The 18380-nt window shown below is 42.6% G+C and overlaps 1 protein-coding gene across 2 annotated transcripts in view; it reads left to right on the top strand.

The window, feature by feature from the left end:
• The window catches only part of jade2 (jade family PHD finger 2), a 110180-nt gene that overhangs the window by 82764 nt on the left and 9036 nt on the right, over positions 1-18380 (top strand). Inside the window, exons 11-12 of one of the 2 annotated variants that reach the window (XM_068330817.1) lie at positions 9590-9707; positions 16644-16775. In XM_068330817.1, the coding sequence (XP_068186918.1) occupies positions 9590-9707; positions 16644-16775 (250 nt within the window). The remainder of the gene's footprint in view (positions 1-9589; positions 9708-16643; positions 16776-18380) is intronic. The other variant, XM_068330819.1, reaches the window with a different exon arrangement.

Below are 18380 nucleotides of genomic sequence, written 5' to 3'. Positions count from 1 at the left end.
CACACACACACTTCCATATGTATGTGTCACAGCACTGCTGTAATAACTGCTGCATTGCTGTGTGTGTGTGTGTGTGTGTGCGTGTGTGTGTGTGTGTGTGTGTGTGTGTGTGTGTGTTAACGTGTGTGTATCCGTCCTGTGGATCTAAACCTGCAGTGTGAGTTGAACGTACAAGTGTGTGTTCTGTAGTGAGTGTGTGAAACACACACTCCTGCGGGCTCACTAGATAAGCTGCACAAAGACAGGAGAGAGTCCATAAATAATGAGAGCGATGCATGCCCCCCCCCCAGTTGACCTGGGCCTTAAATATTTTACAGTGGGGTTGTGGGAGGGGGGGGGGTTCTCTCTGATGGTACCAGCCGACACTCTGCCTCAACTCGACCGTAAAATATCGGTTTTCAGGACTCGGCCGTAAACGCTGCCCTCTGAGGTCCAATTTAACGTCGCCCCACGAGAGCCCGTCCGCTCTCAGAGCTGGCTGAAGAACTTTTAATAATCTTCTGAGCTCGTGATAAAAAGCTGTTGCACAAACGTGGTGTAGAAGTGTTGGCCCTTTGGGGGGGAAGGACGAATCACTTCCTCAGGCTTCAGGCTCTAGTCTGACTCTGGTAATGTGAGGTGATCTCCTACCTCACTATCGTTTGGACTCTTGTGATGTCATGCATGTGTTCGTCTTCTAAATGTTTCACCAGGTTCTCCTGCAGGCAGCGTCACCGTTATGTTTTATACCGAATTATTATCCGCCGCTGAATTTGCTGTTGCCATGCAATCTGCCACAGAGCAGTGGTGTCCAACATATTTTGCTCCACAGACCGGTTTTAACGTCAGACAGTTATTTCATGGACCGTCCTTCGGGGTGTGACGGATTAAATACAACAAAATGAAATGATACGAACAACATAAAAACTGTTTTTCTTGAAAAATAATAATGAAAATGAATCCAATGTGTATCAGCTCTATTATCAGCGTCCTCGTAACGTCACAACAACGTTTGTGTTGTAGTGGTTTTGCTTTCTTGGGGGTTTCAGTTTAGCGGTAATGTATTCTTAATTTATTCATTCTTAATATCCCTTCGGGGATTATAACAGTGTATAAAATTAAAATTTAAATAAATTCTGTGGTAGCGGTTGGAGTGGCCCCTTTAAGAAGGTAGTCATGTGACCGAGGCAAGCGTCAAGATTGGCTCATAGACAGATGTGGAGGAGAGAATCCGGTGATTTTAAAGCCTCAGATCACACATAAAACAGAAATAATGTTAGTTCTGGATTCTTTCTATGTGGACTCGGTACCGATTGACCCACGGACCGGTACCGTTCCACAACCCCGGGGTTGGGGGCAACTCTCTCTATCCACACACCCACCGTTCATAGTTGGTCCTGCTCCTATCAGCGACATCGGTGACAGACTTCAGTCTTCCAGGTTGCTTCAGGCACGTTTCAGTGGTTTTTTTATGGCGTCCATGTCAACAGTGGACCGAGCGCCCCCACTGGAGACACGTGTTCATGTCCTGGAACACGAGCCGCTTGGAGGCTGTGAACCTGAGCTGAACAAGACGGTTTATGGTCCTTAGACTGGAGTGGTTCTGAGGGCCGTCCTTCAGTCGGATGATGTTTGGTTTGGAATCACACGAGGTGTGACGGCCCAGGTTGACTTCCACCGGTCCATTTCACCTCGAGTAGGAAGAATAATGTGACCCACAGTCGGAGGTCTCCAGTGGCTACGTCTGCATGTTTGGTTGTTTGCCCCACATTATTGCCCCTACCCTGTTAGCCCCACATTATTACCCCTACCCTGTTACCCCCACAGTATTACCCCTACCCTGTTACCCCCATATTATTAGTCCTACCCTGTTAGCCCCACATTGTTACCCCTACCCTATTAGCCCCACATTATTACCCATACCCTATTAGCCCCACATTATTACCCCTACCCTTTTACCCCCACATTATTACCCTTACCCTGTTAGCCCCACATTATTACCCCTACCTTGTTACCCCCACATTATTACCCCTACCTTGTTAGCCCCGCATTATTACCCCTACCCTGTTAACCCCACATTAATACCTCTACCCTGTCAGCCCCACATTATTACCCCTACCTTGTTACCCCCACATTATTACCCCTACCCTGTTAACCCCACATTAATACCTCTACCCTGTTAGCCCCACATTATTAGCCCTCAGACTTCCACCTGCCCCCACCTAGCTGGCGAGTAAAACAGAACCACTTAGTCCTTCCTCGTCCTCCTGCTGTGTGATCAGACTTCGGTCTTAAAAGTGATGTTGTCCTTAGCAACAGGTGGGATGTGGGAGAAACGATCGATCATTGTGATCCATCACTGATTGGACGAGCTGTGATCCACACACCTGCTGTCTGTACAGGTGTGTGTGTGTGAACAACCGTCTGACACGCCTGTGACGACTGCAGCACACAGTTCACGTCAACAGGAAGTGGTCCAATTCGGCTTCGTTTCAGACACACGATCATCAGGTTCTCTCTCTGAGAGTAAAATAAAGACTTTTAGACCTAAACTATCACGACTTTTCTTTAATGATTTAAAGTAAAATAGTCTGGGATTCTGTTAACCCTTTGCATCCAGCTTCTCTCTCTCTCGTGCTCTTCTGTATTAAGTTCTCTCTGACCGCCTGCCTGCCCTCCAGCTGACGAGTCCTAGCCTGTAGACTCTCTCATACTCTATTCATGAGTTATCTATTTCATGTTTTTAAACTTTTATCAAGCCCTAGATCCAAAATTCATTCTCACTTTTTCAGCTGAAGGTCCAGTGAAAGCAGCTCAGTCGGTGGTGGAGCTGGACAGACATTAGAAGCAGCCGACCTGCAGCCTGGTCCAGCTTTCTGGAGCTGAACTGTACATGTAGTCAGTCCGGTTTCCACGCTAACACTGAACACCACCAACAAAGAAAGAAGTTGATTTGCGTCCTTTAGGAATTTTCTAATAACTATTAAAGTACACAAGACTCAGATAGAAACCAAACAGCACCCTAACTGTCAGGCTGATTGATTCCAGATAGTGTTGCTGATCATGAAAACATGATGTGTTTTAGGTCCTGACCAGTAGTTAAAGAAGCGATAATTACCCGCTGCGTTATTGTTCCGCGCTCCGACAGCTTTGTGAGTTAAATCGAGCTGCCGGCTGTTTTAGGGTCCTCTGAAGGGCCCTACGGAAGGAAGGAAGAGTCACACTGAGAAGCTTCGTCCAACAGGTAGCGGATAGAATGTGAAGCTCCAACGTTTGAGGTCTTACTGCCAAGATTTTCATGGTTGATGTTGTTTCAGCTGGGATGTCAGACCGTCTGTGTACGTTATGGCTTCTTGAGTAGAACACACTAAAATCAGGACAAAAGGAATTGGAAGTCTTCAAGTCCAATAAAGAGCTGTGGTGGACAGAAAGATCTGTGGTCCTGAGTTAGACCAGGACAGACCGGTCTGAGGGTCTGTAAGGCATCAGAAGTCCTGTGATGGATGTAGCCCCAAACCATTTTGTGTCTCGTAAACAACAAATGACATTTTAGAGTCAGTTCTTCGACACACGGATGAGAAGCAGCCCCCTTGAGGAGTAACTTCTGTCTGGATGGAGATAAATCCAACTGTATTCATTGATGGTCATGATTTATGTTCTTTTGTGCAGTCGTTCTGATATGAATACCAGTACTGAAGATGGTTAAAATGACTTCTCTAAAATTTACAAGCACATAAATAAAAACGCAGTCAGTTAGCATCACACACCTGAATTCCAGAGGTATGATGAACACACTTCAAACGTAACCCTCCTGATGGTGATGCTAAAATAAACTGTGTTCCAGGCTCATTAGCAGAGTAATGACGCAGAGAATCTAGGTTTGGAGTCGTTGTGGTAAATGTTTGTCTTCCCCGTCAGTACAAGGATGTGGAAACGCTTCTCTGGACAGACACGCATCAGGATATCCAGGTCAGGTCAGACGGTGGAACGAAGCCACACGCTGAGGGAGAACCGAGCGTTTAGAGCTCAATCATCCCTGAACAACACACACACTGAGCAGAAAGAGCAGGAAGTCATTCTACGGACGAGTTGGATGTGTGATCTTTTTGTCCTGGATGGTTTCCATTCTTTACTTTTACAGGAAGCTGAAGTCTGAGGCCACTCTGTTCTGTTCAGGTTCTACCAATCAGGTCCCAGCTGTGTGCTGACCTTTGACTTTTCTTCTCATGCGCAGTGGGGAGGGTAGATATCCGTTGTGCTGTTCTTTGGTAAACAAGGTTAGCCTCTTGTATTTAGGTGTGCAGTATTTTCCACGCTATAAGGCACACCTTCGATGAATGGTATATTTTAAAACCTTTTCATATATAAGGCACACTGGATTATAAGGCACACAATCGGTTCCTGAGAAAGTTATATGCTTTTAGGTGCGCCTTATAGTACAGAAAATACTGTAGTTCTTTCACATCATAGGCTGATGTCCTGCTGCTAAAACAGATCAATACTCCTGATTAGTAATGAAGTTCTTCCTCCCTATTGGTCTGTGTCACATGGCATCAGAACAGGATCAATAGTTTTATATTTCTGAGGCGTCATCATTGTGTTTTTCACCTCTTATGAGTGTTTTTTCCACTCAATAATGTGATGATAAGGATGTTGGGTGTAAATAGCTCCAACAGACCCCACCTCTGAGGGGTCTGTTGGGGCTGTTAGAGATATTTATACTGGATTACTAATCCTTTATACTGGATTACTAATTCCTCATGACTGCATTCATGAGTACATGTGAATTAATGATGCACAGAGAACTGGGTCACAACCACTTCATTAAAAACTACATAAAGACTGCTCTACGCTGTGTTTGAGTGTGGTAAAAATACAAAATCTGACCTTTCAGTCACAATTAAGTGATAAATGTCAATGAATGACACAAGACTGTATTGGATGTAGGAAGCATAATCTAGATTCCTTTGCTTTTATGTAAGTCATTTCTGATTCCGATTGATCAACTGCAAGTCAGGTTAGCATTTGTTGTTCCTAAAACTTAGATAAGTGGCGGACTCCTGTCAGGGAATATAAATAAATACAATATTTTCTGCACTATAAGGCGCACCCTCAATGAATGGCCTATTTTAAAACTTTTTTTCATATATAAGGCACACACATAGTGACAGTCACACACCATGGGAGCAGAGTTTATTATAAAGATTTCTCAATTCAGAAAATAATGTGTTTATAAAGTGAATTTAATGAAATTAGAATAGGTCTAACGTAAACACAGCGGTTCTTAATGTGACTGTTATATGACAGCACCATTAATTCTGACTGCGTGATTTAAAGTATTATTACAGCAGCACATGTTAGCAAGCAGCATCTGACTAATGATTGGCCTGTAATCACTTCCTGTCTGCTTTAAGCACACACTCCAGTTTAATTATTCCAGTTGGGATGGTCGTGTTAGTAATTAACCCGGGAACTCCATATTAAGGTTTGAGGGGACGTCGCTCCAATTAAGGATCGATGATCCTGATCGTTACGCGTCTGCTTCGTTTACGTTCATCGGTAAGCAGCACAGAGAGGCTGGGGGGGTGGGGGGGTCAGGATGGATCTGAGCCGAGAGGTGAAGGACTAAACACACACATTTCTGTTTGTGAAGTTATTTATTATTATATATTATTTTGTCAGATCTTCTGTTTCCCTACAGTCTTTACAGTGAGACCCCCCCCCCCACACACACACACACACACATACACTGTGTTCATGCATACACACTCTGTCTCCGTTAAAACACACGCCTGTGCATGAAATGGCTGAGAAAATCAGAATAATCAAGATCAATAAGAATGAATTAAAGAAGGAAGAAGCTGTTTGATTTTTATAATACTGGTGGGGGTAGTTTTTATGTATTTCATGTTTTCAGTTTATCTTTCATTGATGATGTTTTTTTTTATTTGCATGTAAATTAAATCACATTGTTGTTGTTGGTTTGGGTCTAATAACAGTGAAATCAGTTGTTTGTGTTCATTTTGATTTATTGCATTTAGATTAGTTTTAATATTATTTTGTAAAGCACAGACTGATGGCCTCAGAGAGTTAATGAACTCAACTGGGACCCCACCCCACCCCACCCCACTCCACCCCCCCCCTCGCTGACAATGTGTTTCAAATGTTTGGAAAGGAAACAGTGGCCCTCTGCCAGAAACCTGTTGATGTACTTAATGTTCTGCTGACCACTGTAGTGTGTGTGTGTGTGTGTGTGTGTGTGTGTGTGTGTGTGTGTGTGTGTGTGTGTGTGTGTGTGTGTGTGTGTGTGTGCGTGTGTGCGTGTTAGTCGAGGGAGGGGTGCCGTTGGGAGGGGCGTGGCCCTCAGCACAGGTAATACACCTGTGATGCTAATTATCTCCAGCCTGCTGTGTGCTGGATGAAGGAGATGGAGTTCCCTACCTGGGCCCCCCCAGGTAGGGAACTTTAGGACTTTTAAAATTGTCAATTAGTTTACATAGTAAACAGAACAGCACTGATCCGGTTACGGAAAAGAAAATGGAGAGTCAGAGGAAGATGTTGCGGCAGCTTATGATTCAACAAAGATTCACAGTTTCAGAGCCCTCCGCGTTGGGGTGAAGACAGGAAGTGAAACATGAGGTCAGATATATTTTTTTCAAGAACAAAAAAAAAAAAAAAGTTATTAACCAGTTACTATTATTTTGATTAACCGATTCAGTTCCAGAACTTTAATCAATCAATCAATCAATCAACTTTTATTTGTAAAGCGCTTTGTCACGTCAACAGACATTTCAAAGAGCTTTTAAAAAATATAAAGTTTCTGGTTATCCTTTTTGTTCCATGAACCGGTTCAGAGCGCTGCTTAATTCCCATGATGCTCGTGGTCACTTTGGGGGTTTTGTGGGTTTTTGGGGGGCACTGATGTGCACAACACAGCTTAACACATGTGATAAAGTCCAGGCCCTGTACGGCAGCAGCGACACAGACGCTGATAGATCAGGGTCAGTGGACGGGGTGTGGGGGGGTAAATATTTCCCTGGTGTTGGTAAAATGACCCGAGTTTTGATTGTTTTGCTGGTTCCTGAAATCGGGGGAAGGAAACAATCAGACCAATCATGACAGCAGGCCCCGAGATCCGCATCCTGGAACACAGAGACGTGTTCCGTGTAACGTGTTCCGTGTAACGTGGGAGTAAACAAAGTAAACAACAGCAGAAAGGTTCCTCTGTAACACCCCCCCCTTCATCCATCGTACTCCTCTTTACCTCCACTCCTTCATCATGTATCCAGGCAGAGGTAGTTGTTTTTGAAGCACACACACACGCGCACACACACACACACACACACACACACACACACACACACACACACACACACACACACACACACACACACACACACACACACACACCGTGTCCTAATCAAAGCCAGGCTCGGCACATTGTGTCCCAGTTGAGCAGCTATTTTTATCTGCAGTGCTCTAACAAGGATGGAATGGGTCAGATAGGCCAGGCTGACAAATCCATCAAGACCAACAGATAAACAGTAAGCCAACACACACACACACACACACACACACACACACACACACACACACACACACACACACACACACACACACACACACACGCGTGGTGATGCTTTTCTGGGTTGTATTTCCATCAGTTCTCTGATATGTGTTGATATCTGTGTTCCCTCACATGTTCCCTTAAATACCTGAATCTGTGCCCACGCACTCACACACACACACACACACACACACACACACACACACACACACACACACACACACACACACACACACACACACACACGCAGTGGTTAGAGACCCATGATTACTGATTTACTGTTGTAGGACTGATCCAGCTGGCTCAGATCCAGTTGCTGGCTTGTTAGTTTAGGATTCGATTGCTCTGGCCTGGATCCAGCGTCTCTCTCTCTCTCTCTCTCTCTCTCTCTCTCTCTCTCTCTCTCTCTCTCTCTCTCTCTCTCTCTGCAGTTATTTTGTTGTCATGTTGGACATAATGTGCAGTAAATCCACAGCTGTACGCGGCCTGGAATTCTTCTGAGAGGAGAGGAGCGTGCTTTGTTCATTGAAGTGAAACGATGGTCGGTGTTTTACGGTGGTGATGCTGGTGTGTGTCTGTGTGTGTGTGTGTGTGTGTGTGTGTGTGTGTGTTTTGCTCTGAAGCCCACGGCAGCGGCTACAGATCTCTGGTTTGTCTCCAATGCATAGTGTGAATTAGAACAAGAAGCAGGAATGTCTACCTGTCCTCTACCTGTGTCAGAGTTTAACCAGTCAATCCATTAAAGGGACAGGAAAGTCAAAATGAACCAGGTGTGTATTCGAAGCACATAATTAAACAAATGTTTTGGTAGCATTATTATTTTTTTATGATCAATGGGAACCCTGGACAAACAAAATATATCATAAGTTACGATGTGTTCCCTCACAGCGGAAGCAATCGTAGACATCGGGGTGAATCCATGTCAGCGCCATTATATAAATATATGTGCTTTGCTTATTTATTTGCTTATCTAATTATTTCTTTTTTTTGGCCTTGCCTGAAATAAATCAATTTAATATACAGTGTATATATATACATATATATACATATATATATATGTATGTGTGTGTATATGTGTGTGTATATATATATAAATAAATATATATATATATATATATATATATATATATATATATATACACATACATACACTGTATATTAAATTGATTTATTTCAGGCAAATAAATTTAATATACAGTATATATATATATATATATTTTATTTTTTATTTTTTTATCTATGTATATATACGACAAGCGACAACATAACAAGCTAAAATTTTCACATTTATTTATCAAGAAATCATCTCAAATGAAGATGTATCGTTTCATTGATCGTATTCATTGATTGTACTGATGAAGTGACTGGTGTCGTCGATGACCCTATGGATCTGGACCCTAACCCTATGACCCCTTTGTGACGGAGCTGCTGACACCAGGGATGATACCAGACATCAGGATTTTTTTATTTATTTAAATTTTTTCATAATGATAAACAAAATATATATTACTGGTCAATCAGTTTTCTATACGTTCTGGTACATTCTGGTGTTGTATAATGTGAGTGGAAAACAGTTGGTTTCATTGTCAACAGGAAGTGATCAGGGGTTCCCTGGTCTACTTCCTGAGTTCCACCCCCCATCACTGAAAACTAACAGAACACAAAACAGTTGGAGGAGACGTTTCTTCTTGTTCTTCGTCTTCATTTCGTTACTGGACACACAAACCATCATATCATGTGGTTGCATTTCCATTTTAACCATTAAGGGTTCACTCCTGATGTTGATGCAGTTTTTTGCCATGAAGTGACAGCAGAAATCACACGTGTGTAGCATGTAGTTGAGTGGCTGTCGTTGGTGTTCACGTGGAGTAGAAACCCGGTGAAGGAGAGACAGTTAAGACGGTTCGGTGGTGAATCTGTCGCCTGTAGCAGTTGCTCAGACGTTTGATCCCCTTGTCGGTCCTGAATTATTGATTACACCTTTATAGTGTGTTTCTACTCATCTGGCATTACCTAGTCATAGTGTGTGTTGTGTGTTTCAAGGTGCGTAACCTGTGCTACATGGTGACCCGGAGGGAGAAGATGAAACACACCCTGTGTGACCTTCAGGAGAAGATCTTCCACTTACAGATGCAGCAGCTGGAGGAGGATATAGCTGGAGGTAAGAGGAGGAGAGCCTGTGTCAGAGCTCATTTTGTAACTCCAGTCCAAGCTCAGGGGGCAAATATTTAAACACTGAGGAGCTTGACGGTTATGCATGTGGGCTCTGTGATGGAGAGTCATGGAGGACGCCTGCAGCCTCGAGAACAGTAGAACATTTTAAAACAAACTGGGAGCCAAGTTTGAGCATCGAAAAACTTATTGGATATTTCATCTTTCTTTCTTTTTTAAACTATTGTGTTGTTTCCTGACAGTTCATGGTCCCGTCCCGCTCAATGCAGCACGATGTTCATCCTGGACATTCTGTAGAGCTGAGCAGGAAGTCAGAGACAAAACTGAAGGAGGACTGCCTTTAAACTGCAGCCCTGAACCAACAGAGAATATAAGAGTGAACAACAGAAACAATACTAATAACTATAATAGTATAAAGATGACAATATGATGGAGCTATGAGAAGAAAAACTTAAACATATTAATAATAATAATAATATTAATAGCACAAATACTAAATAGAACAACTATGATAATAAAGAAATAATGCCAACAATGATAACTATTATAAATAAAATACTAATATAAATAAATAAGTAAATAAATAATGCATCCATAATAATAAATTTAAAATGATGCAAAAAAACTGAAATAATTACAATTAACAACAACAACAATAATAAAAGTGATAAAATTAGTAATAATAGTAATAGTAATAATTTTCTAGAATAAAATTAATGAAAATGAAGACTGAAAATGTAACAGTCGGTAATAACACAGTAGGTATTGTCAGCTTCCTTTTAGCCAATGAGACTCATGTTCGCACACAGAATGACTGATGAGGAGGAACCTTCACTCTTCATCCTCAGAACAACAACAAACCATGATTTCAGTTCAGGCTGCAGACCTTGTGTTGCTTTAATAACATACTGTATATTTGCCTTCATAACATAGCCGTGCGTGTGCGTGTGTGTGTGTGTGTGTGTGTGTGTGTGTGTGTGTGTGTGTGTGTGCGTGCGCGTGCGTGCGTGCGTGCGTGTGTGTGTGTGTGTGTGTGTGTGTGTGTAATTAGAGCACTCTGTTTCTAGTGCTTAACATTCCAGGGTGAGGCTACACACATATCTACATGCTCCACTAAATAGTACACTTTCTCTCTGGTGCCTTTTGTTCTCTCTCTCTCTCTCTCTCTCTCTCTCTCTCACACACACACACACACACACACACACACACACACACACACACACACACACACGCTCCTGACTCAGCATATTGCTGCCATCAGATACTGGAGTGGGGCTGCTGGCACTAAACAGCCATATCTATTCACGCAGTAGATTAGTGTGTGTGTGTGTGTGTGTGTGTGTGTGTGTGTGTGTGTGTGTGTGTGTGTGTGTGTGTGTGTGTGTGTGTGTGTGTGTGTGTGTGTGTGTGTGTGTGTGTTATAACGAGCTGCAGAGCCCCTCACCTTGTTTCTACCTATTTTCTCAGCATCTCTCTTCTGTCCTCTCTCCAGTTCTCCTCCCTCTCTTCTTTAATTTATTTACTTCTCCTCCTTCTTTCCTTCTTCTTCTTCTTTTTTTTTCTCTTCTTCTTTTCTCTTCTTCGTCGTCCCGTCTGTCCCGTCTCTTCCTGAATGTGTTTTCCTGTAGATTCTCTCTCTACAGACACGTTTGACGACTGTGAGGTCAGATTTCCAGTTCTCTGACGTTGTCTCTAGTCTGCTCTCCTCCAGCTCCATCACAACCACCACCCCCTCCCCAGGGGAGGGGTCTCCATGCGAGAAACAGGAACACGTTCCTCAGACGGACCCACAGCGTCTGTCTGTCTGTCTGTCTGTCTGTCTGTCAGTGTCATGCTCCATGTTGTTTGTCAGTCCTCCTGTCATGTTCGTCTGTCATACTGTGGGCTGCTCTGGTCATGCTTTGTGGATGCTAGCATGTTAAGCGGGGTGGGGGTGGGGGGGGACAGCATCCCTGTAGTTCTAATCCAGACAGAGGCTTTAATACAGACAGTCTGGTCATGGATTCAGCATCTTAACACCAGCTGGACGCACCAGCTTACAGGTGAGAAACCAGAGTAGTAAAAACATTCTAACCTGATGGCGGCTCTTAGTAGGGGGGTGGTGCACCCTGTCGTCATGGTGACATTGCAGATGAACCCATAGATGTGACATTGGGGGGGTACAAAGGTCACGGTGATACATTCTCAGGGGATCTTGAATATTTTCTAGATCTGGGGGGTCAAACTCATTTTCACTGAGGGCCACATCAGCGTAACAGCTGTAATCAAAGGGCCAGATGTAACTAATAAATGTAACTAAATGTAATGTAACATAAATGTAACTACTCCTTAATGTTAAATAACTCTGAATTTATTACTTATTCAAGTTACAAACATCACATTTAAACAGAAAAAACATGTTTGCTTGTTTCTCTGTAATAAAATTAATTCTTTTAATTTGTCAGGCTATTAAACCCACAGAACTCCATCAATCAAGGATCAAACTATCAATGAATGAAGACAAATAACATCAAACACAAATTAGGACGTTAACTTTGTTCAAAATGTTTTTGTCAGACTTAAAATGGGATTAATAACTGCATTGTGGGAAATGTAGTTTTACTCAAAGCACACTTTTGACCTCTTTATGTTTAGACTCTCGGACCTTTTATTCTCTCGTGGGCCACCTAAAATGATGTGGAGGGCCACATGTGGCCCCCGGGCCTTGAGTTTGACACATGTGATCTAGACAGTAGTGACTGAGGTATTTAGACTGATTCCTGGAGCCTTCATCAGGTGAAGACAGGAACAACTACACACTTCCTGTTTTCAGACTGGATTAGGAAAATCCAGGTTTTAAACCTGACGTCCAGTCAAACTACCCGATAAAATGAAGAACGTTTTCTTATTATTTTACTTTTATAAGAAGAAGTTGGGTCAGTTTGGCTCAACAGGAACATCACACACCTTCCTTCCCGGTACGAACGCCAGAAAAACCTTTCTACAGGCCCCGTGTCTCCTTTGGTGGAAAATGTGATGAAATACAGGTTTAGCTTGCAGTCTGTACTCCAGGTAGCACCTTTGACTGAATACACACACACACACACACACACACACGGTAATATTGCTATGCAGGAAAGGTTCTACATTTACATTCTGGCTCAAACCTAACTGTGACGAGCTGACTGTGTGTGTGTGTGTGTGTGTGTGTGTGTGTGTGCGATGTGGCAGGAGAGAAGGGTGGAATGGAGCAGAAGTTAGAAGGAGAGTAAGAATAGAGGAAGAGGAGGAAGTGAGAGAGGGTTGAGAGTTAAAGGACAGAAGACGAATGGATGGAGAGACGGAGGAAAAAAAACCAACTTCACTTTTCATTAATGAGCTGCTGAAGAAATGGAACATCCAGACTCCTGCTGCAGTTCAATGCACCTAGAAAGAAGGAAATTAATCACACACTTCAAATGGACGAATCTCCTGGCGCTGCTGGACCCTCTAGACAAGAGAAAGAAAGATAATATCACAAATAAAAAACAACTGAAAAAGCAGATCTCTCAAAAAAATAATAAATAAAGTGCTTTAAAAGGGTTTCCAGTGCTGAATTGTGCTGAGATTACTAAAGAAAGGCTTCCACACATTCAGGAGGAAAAACCTGCAGCGTCCTTGAAAACCCAAAAGATGAGTTTTCCAAGATGAAGAACGTAGAAAAGAGCAAAATCAGATTAAACCAAAAAATAAAAAACGAAAGAAGAAGAAAGAAAGGGACAAATGTTGAAAAATGGTGCCGGAGAGATCAGAGGATAAAACGCTCCCTCCTGTCAAAATAAGAAAAAGAAAAGGAATTACAATGGAGGAGCTGTGTGAAGAAGCGCTCCCCTCTGGGGAGCTCCGTGAAAGAACCCCCCGGCGTTAATGGCCTCGGCAATCTCAGCAACAGCCATAAAATAAATTGGAAGAAGCAGGAGAGATGTCAGGTACTCCTACAAATCCTTTTTAGAAAAAGTTTATACAGTCAAACCTGCCTCTTCCACATAATTCCACATATTTCAGTCCCATCCAACACACGTCCGACACACATCCGACACACATCCTACACACACTCATCCGTTAAAGCTGAGCGACTAATTCCAGCGTCGGTTTCTTATTTTTTCATGTGACCTCCAGCAGAGTCACAGCTGAGAACTCATGTTTGTAGATTTAATCTCCAACTTTAGCCTAAACCTCTGTGCAACTGAGGCCTACACACACACACACACACACACACACACACACACACACACATATATATATATGAGCGTCTCAGTGTGAAATCTCTTTCAGTTCTGTTCATGCGTGTCCTGCTCCTCCGTGCTAAAGCAAGCATGAGGACAGCCTACCGCCGGCTGTGACAGCCTCACACACATCGTAGGAATCTATTATACTGAACATCACACACATGCAGACATACACATGTGCACACACACACACACACACACACACAGGTCTAGCATCTACTGTATGCTAAAGAACAGCTTTAGTTTGACACCAAAGCTTCTGCTTCAAACTTAACTTTCTTTTGAGCTGCAGAACAGAACAGGCTGTTGATTGGTCCACCTCTAAATAAACAATAAACCAATACTGGATGGTTTAAGATGAACTTGTGCACACACACACACATACACACACACTGACGGACCAACATGAGGATGAAGTTTGTGATTTTTACAGCTCTGTCAACATCTGGACAATTTAAAGTTTCCTGGAGGTAAATCTGAGTTACTGAGTTGACTTTACAGGTAGTCTTCAACATATGAACACAATTAGTTCTGAGAGGTTGTAAGTTGATTTTTGATTTATTAAATCTAAATCTATAATCTCCATTTGAGGTCATTTAAATGTCATTACTGCTCTAAATACTAAAATTCCCTAAAACTGACCAGAAACAAGAAGAGGACATCAAAACAACACATAACAAGAACCAATGCAGTCAGAGACCGCAACATCCTGCAACACCCCTGGTTTCAAAATTTTACCCTGACCTACTTTCACAGATCAAAGCACTAGATTTGATCCATGGTCTTTACTCACACTGGCCTTCTCCCTCATCTTTCTAACTTAGCCGGTTCCTGAGTGTACAAAAGTTGAAATTTGACCTTGACCTAGTTTTCTCAAGGTCAAGGTCATCTCATTTTCATTTCATTGCTGCCTGAGTAATGTGCTTTTTCTTTCTTCTTTCTATTTGCAACGATTGAGAAGATATTTGGTGGAATAATGGTGGAGACCCGAACCCACGGTAGTGGGATGAATAAGCTCATAGTGACCGTTGCGCGATGCTAACTGGTATTGATTAATCCACTGGGAGGTTTTTACTGGAGATAATGGAGGGAGCACTGCTTTGGTGGATGCTGGTTTTGTCCAGTTTATTTACATTTATTATAGTAATGACTGTGTTTACTGTTTACACACTGGGATAAACAGATAAACGTCGTCTGAAGCATCACATCTGTCTGTCGAACATCCACACACACACACACACACACACACACACACACACACACACACACACACACACACACACAACACACAGCGCAGCAGCAGAGTTAGTGAGGCGTGCAGTCGGGATTGTGTTTGTGCAGCCAGCAGGAGTCTTAAAACAACCCCCCCACCCCGGCCCCCCAGCATCAGGGACGTCCTGCGTGATGGAATGAGTGATGGTGGGAGCGTGACTGCTGTGTGTGTGTGTGTGTGTGTGTGTGTGTGTGTGTGTGTGTGTGTGTGTGTGTGTGTGTGTGTCTGTGTGTGTGTGTGTGTGTGTGTGTGAACCAGTCAAGTGTTTTGTTGCGTCTCAGCTTGTGTTCAGGATGTGTGTTGTGTGTATCAATAATCACCCGATCACATCATTGATACTATGGGATGGAATATGGAGCAGAAATCATTGATCAGTTGATCATCATTTGAAGCAGTGTCAGTCTGCAGATATTTAGGTAATGGATTCATGGATTAACCATTTTGTTCACCGGCTGCAGCCATTATTCCCATGCAACGTATTGATCAGGAAATCCAATCAATATTACATCGTGACATCCCTCTGTGAACCTGTGGCTGTACCATCCATCATCCAGGGTTGTCCCAGAGGACAGTGTGATGGAGGCTCTCCTCACCCGGGTTCAGGGTCTGACGGGGGAGGTGTGATTGACTGATTGATTGATTGATTGATTGATTGATGGATGTATTGGTTGATTGATTGGTTAATTGATTGACTAAAAGGTCAATGGATTGATTGGGAAAATAATGTACAGATGAATCAATCACTTAAAAACATTAGTTGCAACTGTAATTGGTTACTATCATTATCATTATTATTACGATTATTATTATTATTATTAATATTATTATTTTAGTAATGGCTGTAGTTGTAGTTGAGGTATTGTTATTATTATTATTATTATTATTATTATTATTATTATTGCCATTAATATTATATGAATATCATTAATATTAGTAGTGTTGTTGTTGTTGTTGTTGTACAGTTGAGGTGTAAATCCTTTCTTGTGATGGACTGGACCTACACATCTTGTTGTCCAGGCTGTTGGTGTTCAGGATATACCCCCCAACCCCACCCCACCCCATCCGTCTCTGATGGTGTTGGTATCAGTGGCGCCTCCTGCAGGGCGACAACAGCCCCCAGAGGCAGGGAGGTGCTCTGGAGTGTCTGTGACCTCCTGCTTCTGGGGTCGTTTCCCTCTTTGACCCTCTGGCAGCTCATAAACACATCTTCACTCTCAGATTTAGAGCTACAAATAATCTGAAAGCATCTTTAATCCAACGGATCTTTTCTCCCAGAGTTCATTATTTTCTTCAACCACGTTCTGACTTCCACCTGACAGCGAGAGGTTCCCGGGTGACTCATTCCAGTCCCGCCCGAGCTGAACTGAATAAACCGGCTGAATCCCTTCTGTGTCTCCCCCTGCAGAGAAAAACCAGAAGGGAGAAAAGAGGAAGCAGAATGGAGTGAAGGAGAAAGGGAAGGAGAGGAGGAAGAGTAGTCCTGAGAAGAAAAAGGACAGATTGAAGTCAGAAAGTGGCTCCCTGCTAAAAGAACTAGGTACAGTGTGTGTGTGTGTGTGTGTGCGTGTGTGTGTGTGCGTGTGTGTGTGTGTGTGTGTGTGTGTGTGCAGTGTTTCCTAACTACCTGCAAAATGCTTGTTTGTTGTTTGTTGTTTGAAGGCTAGTTGATGCTAACTTTTGGTGGATCAACTGAGAATCTCAATGAAATCAAACAGAGTCATCAACATAAAGGGGCGTGTCTGACTTTTGATGACCAGGAAGTGACATCATCATTCACGTCAGTGTAGTGGAACACCTCAGTGGATTAAAACTGGGTTTAGCCTCTGCACCCCACAGGAGAAAATTAATCCAGCAGAGGTAGAGATGTTAAAGTTACATCACAGTACTACAGGATTTTATTATTTACTATTTATTTATTATTTTTAGTATTAAGTATTTTAAAGTAGTAATGACATGTGAATGACCTCATACGGAGATTATAGATTAAAATGTAATAAATAACGACTTACAATTCCACATACAGTACGAACAACCTCTCGGCGTTAAAGTTACGGCTACATTAAATATACCACAATAATGACAATAAAATTATTTAAAAAATAAAGTCAGTTCAGCAGAGATAGAGATGTTAAAGTTACATTACAGTACAACAGGATTTTATTTATTATGTGTTGTAATTTTAATGTCCTTTAATTGTTTCTGATCAGTCTTTAGTATTTATTTTTTAATTATTTATTTAGTTAGTTAGTATTTAGAGTAGTAATGATATTTAAATGACCTCAAATAGTGATTAGAGATAGAAATTTAATAATAACGACTTAGGAACAAATCAGCTTACGAACAGCTTCTGAGAACCAATGATGTTTGTATGTTGAGGACGACCTGTACTGGTATTAACGTTCTGTGTTGTGTCGTAATAGTGAGCCAAACTTTTCCCGGGGGTAAAGGTGTGTAAAGTGATGTGAGGTTAACGCAGAGGGAAGCGGCGCCGCTGTAAATGTTTGTCATCGATAAGCGGAGAGACGCCTGTCGCCGCCGATAATCATCATTAGCGAGGAGAGGAAGGATGGATGATAATGTCTGTTTGTCCTGCCTGAAGGAAATCCATTACATCTGCCTCCTGATGCTCACAGGACACATATTAAATGGAAATTGAGCCTCAGATTATACGCATGGAGGTATTTGTCTCCAACATTGACAGTTTAGGGGCATTTAGCTGACAGTGGCTCTGCTCTGACTCCAAATGACAGACCGGATAAAGACTCCGAGTCTCGCTCAAGGACGCGAGATGGACCACTGATGGACACACACACACACACACACACACACACACACACACACACAGCTGGCTGCGGTGATTCATGTGCAGCTTTAAGGCGGTAAACACACCTGCAACGGCGATTAGGGAGAAAATTAAAATTAGAATGAACTCACGACTCACAAGAAGCCAGAAACTGCGGAGCAGTTTGTCCGTGACTAAGCAGCGAGGGTTATTTTTAGCCTCCTCTGACATGTGGAGCATTGAGAGCTGGATGGGCGGCTGGTTTCTGGTGAATAACTCCTGTGGGGGGTGGGGGGGGCAGGGACGTGATCTGTTAAATGAAGGATACTGACGCGTCTCCGTATTGTGAACGTGTCAGAT

The sequence above is a fragment of the Antennarius striatus genome, chromosome 13 (assembly GCF_040054535.1).
Source record: "Antennarius striatus isolate MH-2024 chromosome 13, ASM4005453v1, whole genome shotgun sequence".
NCBI lineage: Eukaryota > Metazoa > Chordata > Actinopteri > Lophiiformes > Antennariidae > Antennarius > Antennarius striatus.
This window is presented reverse-complemented; position numbering and strand designations above follow the sequence as displayed.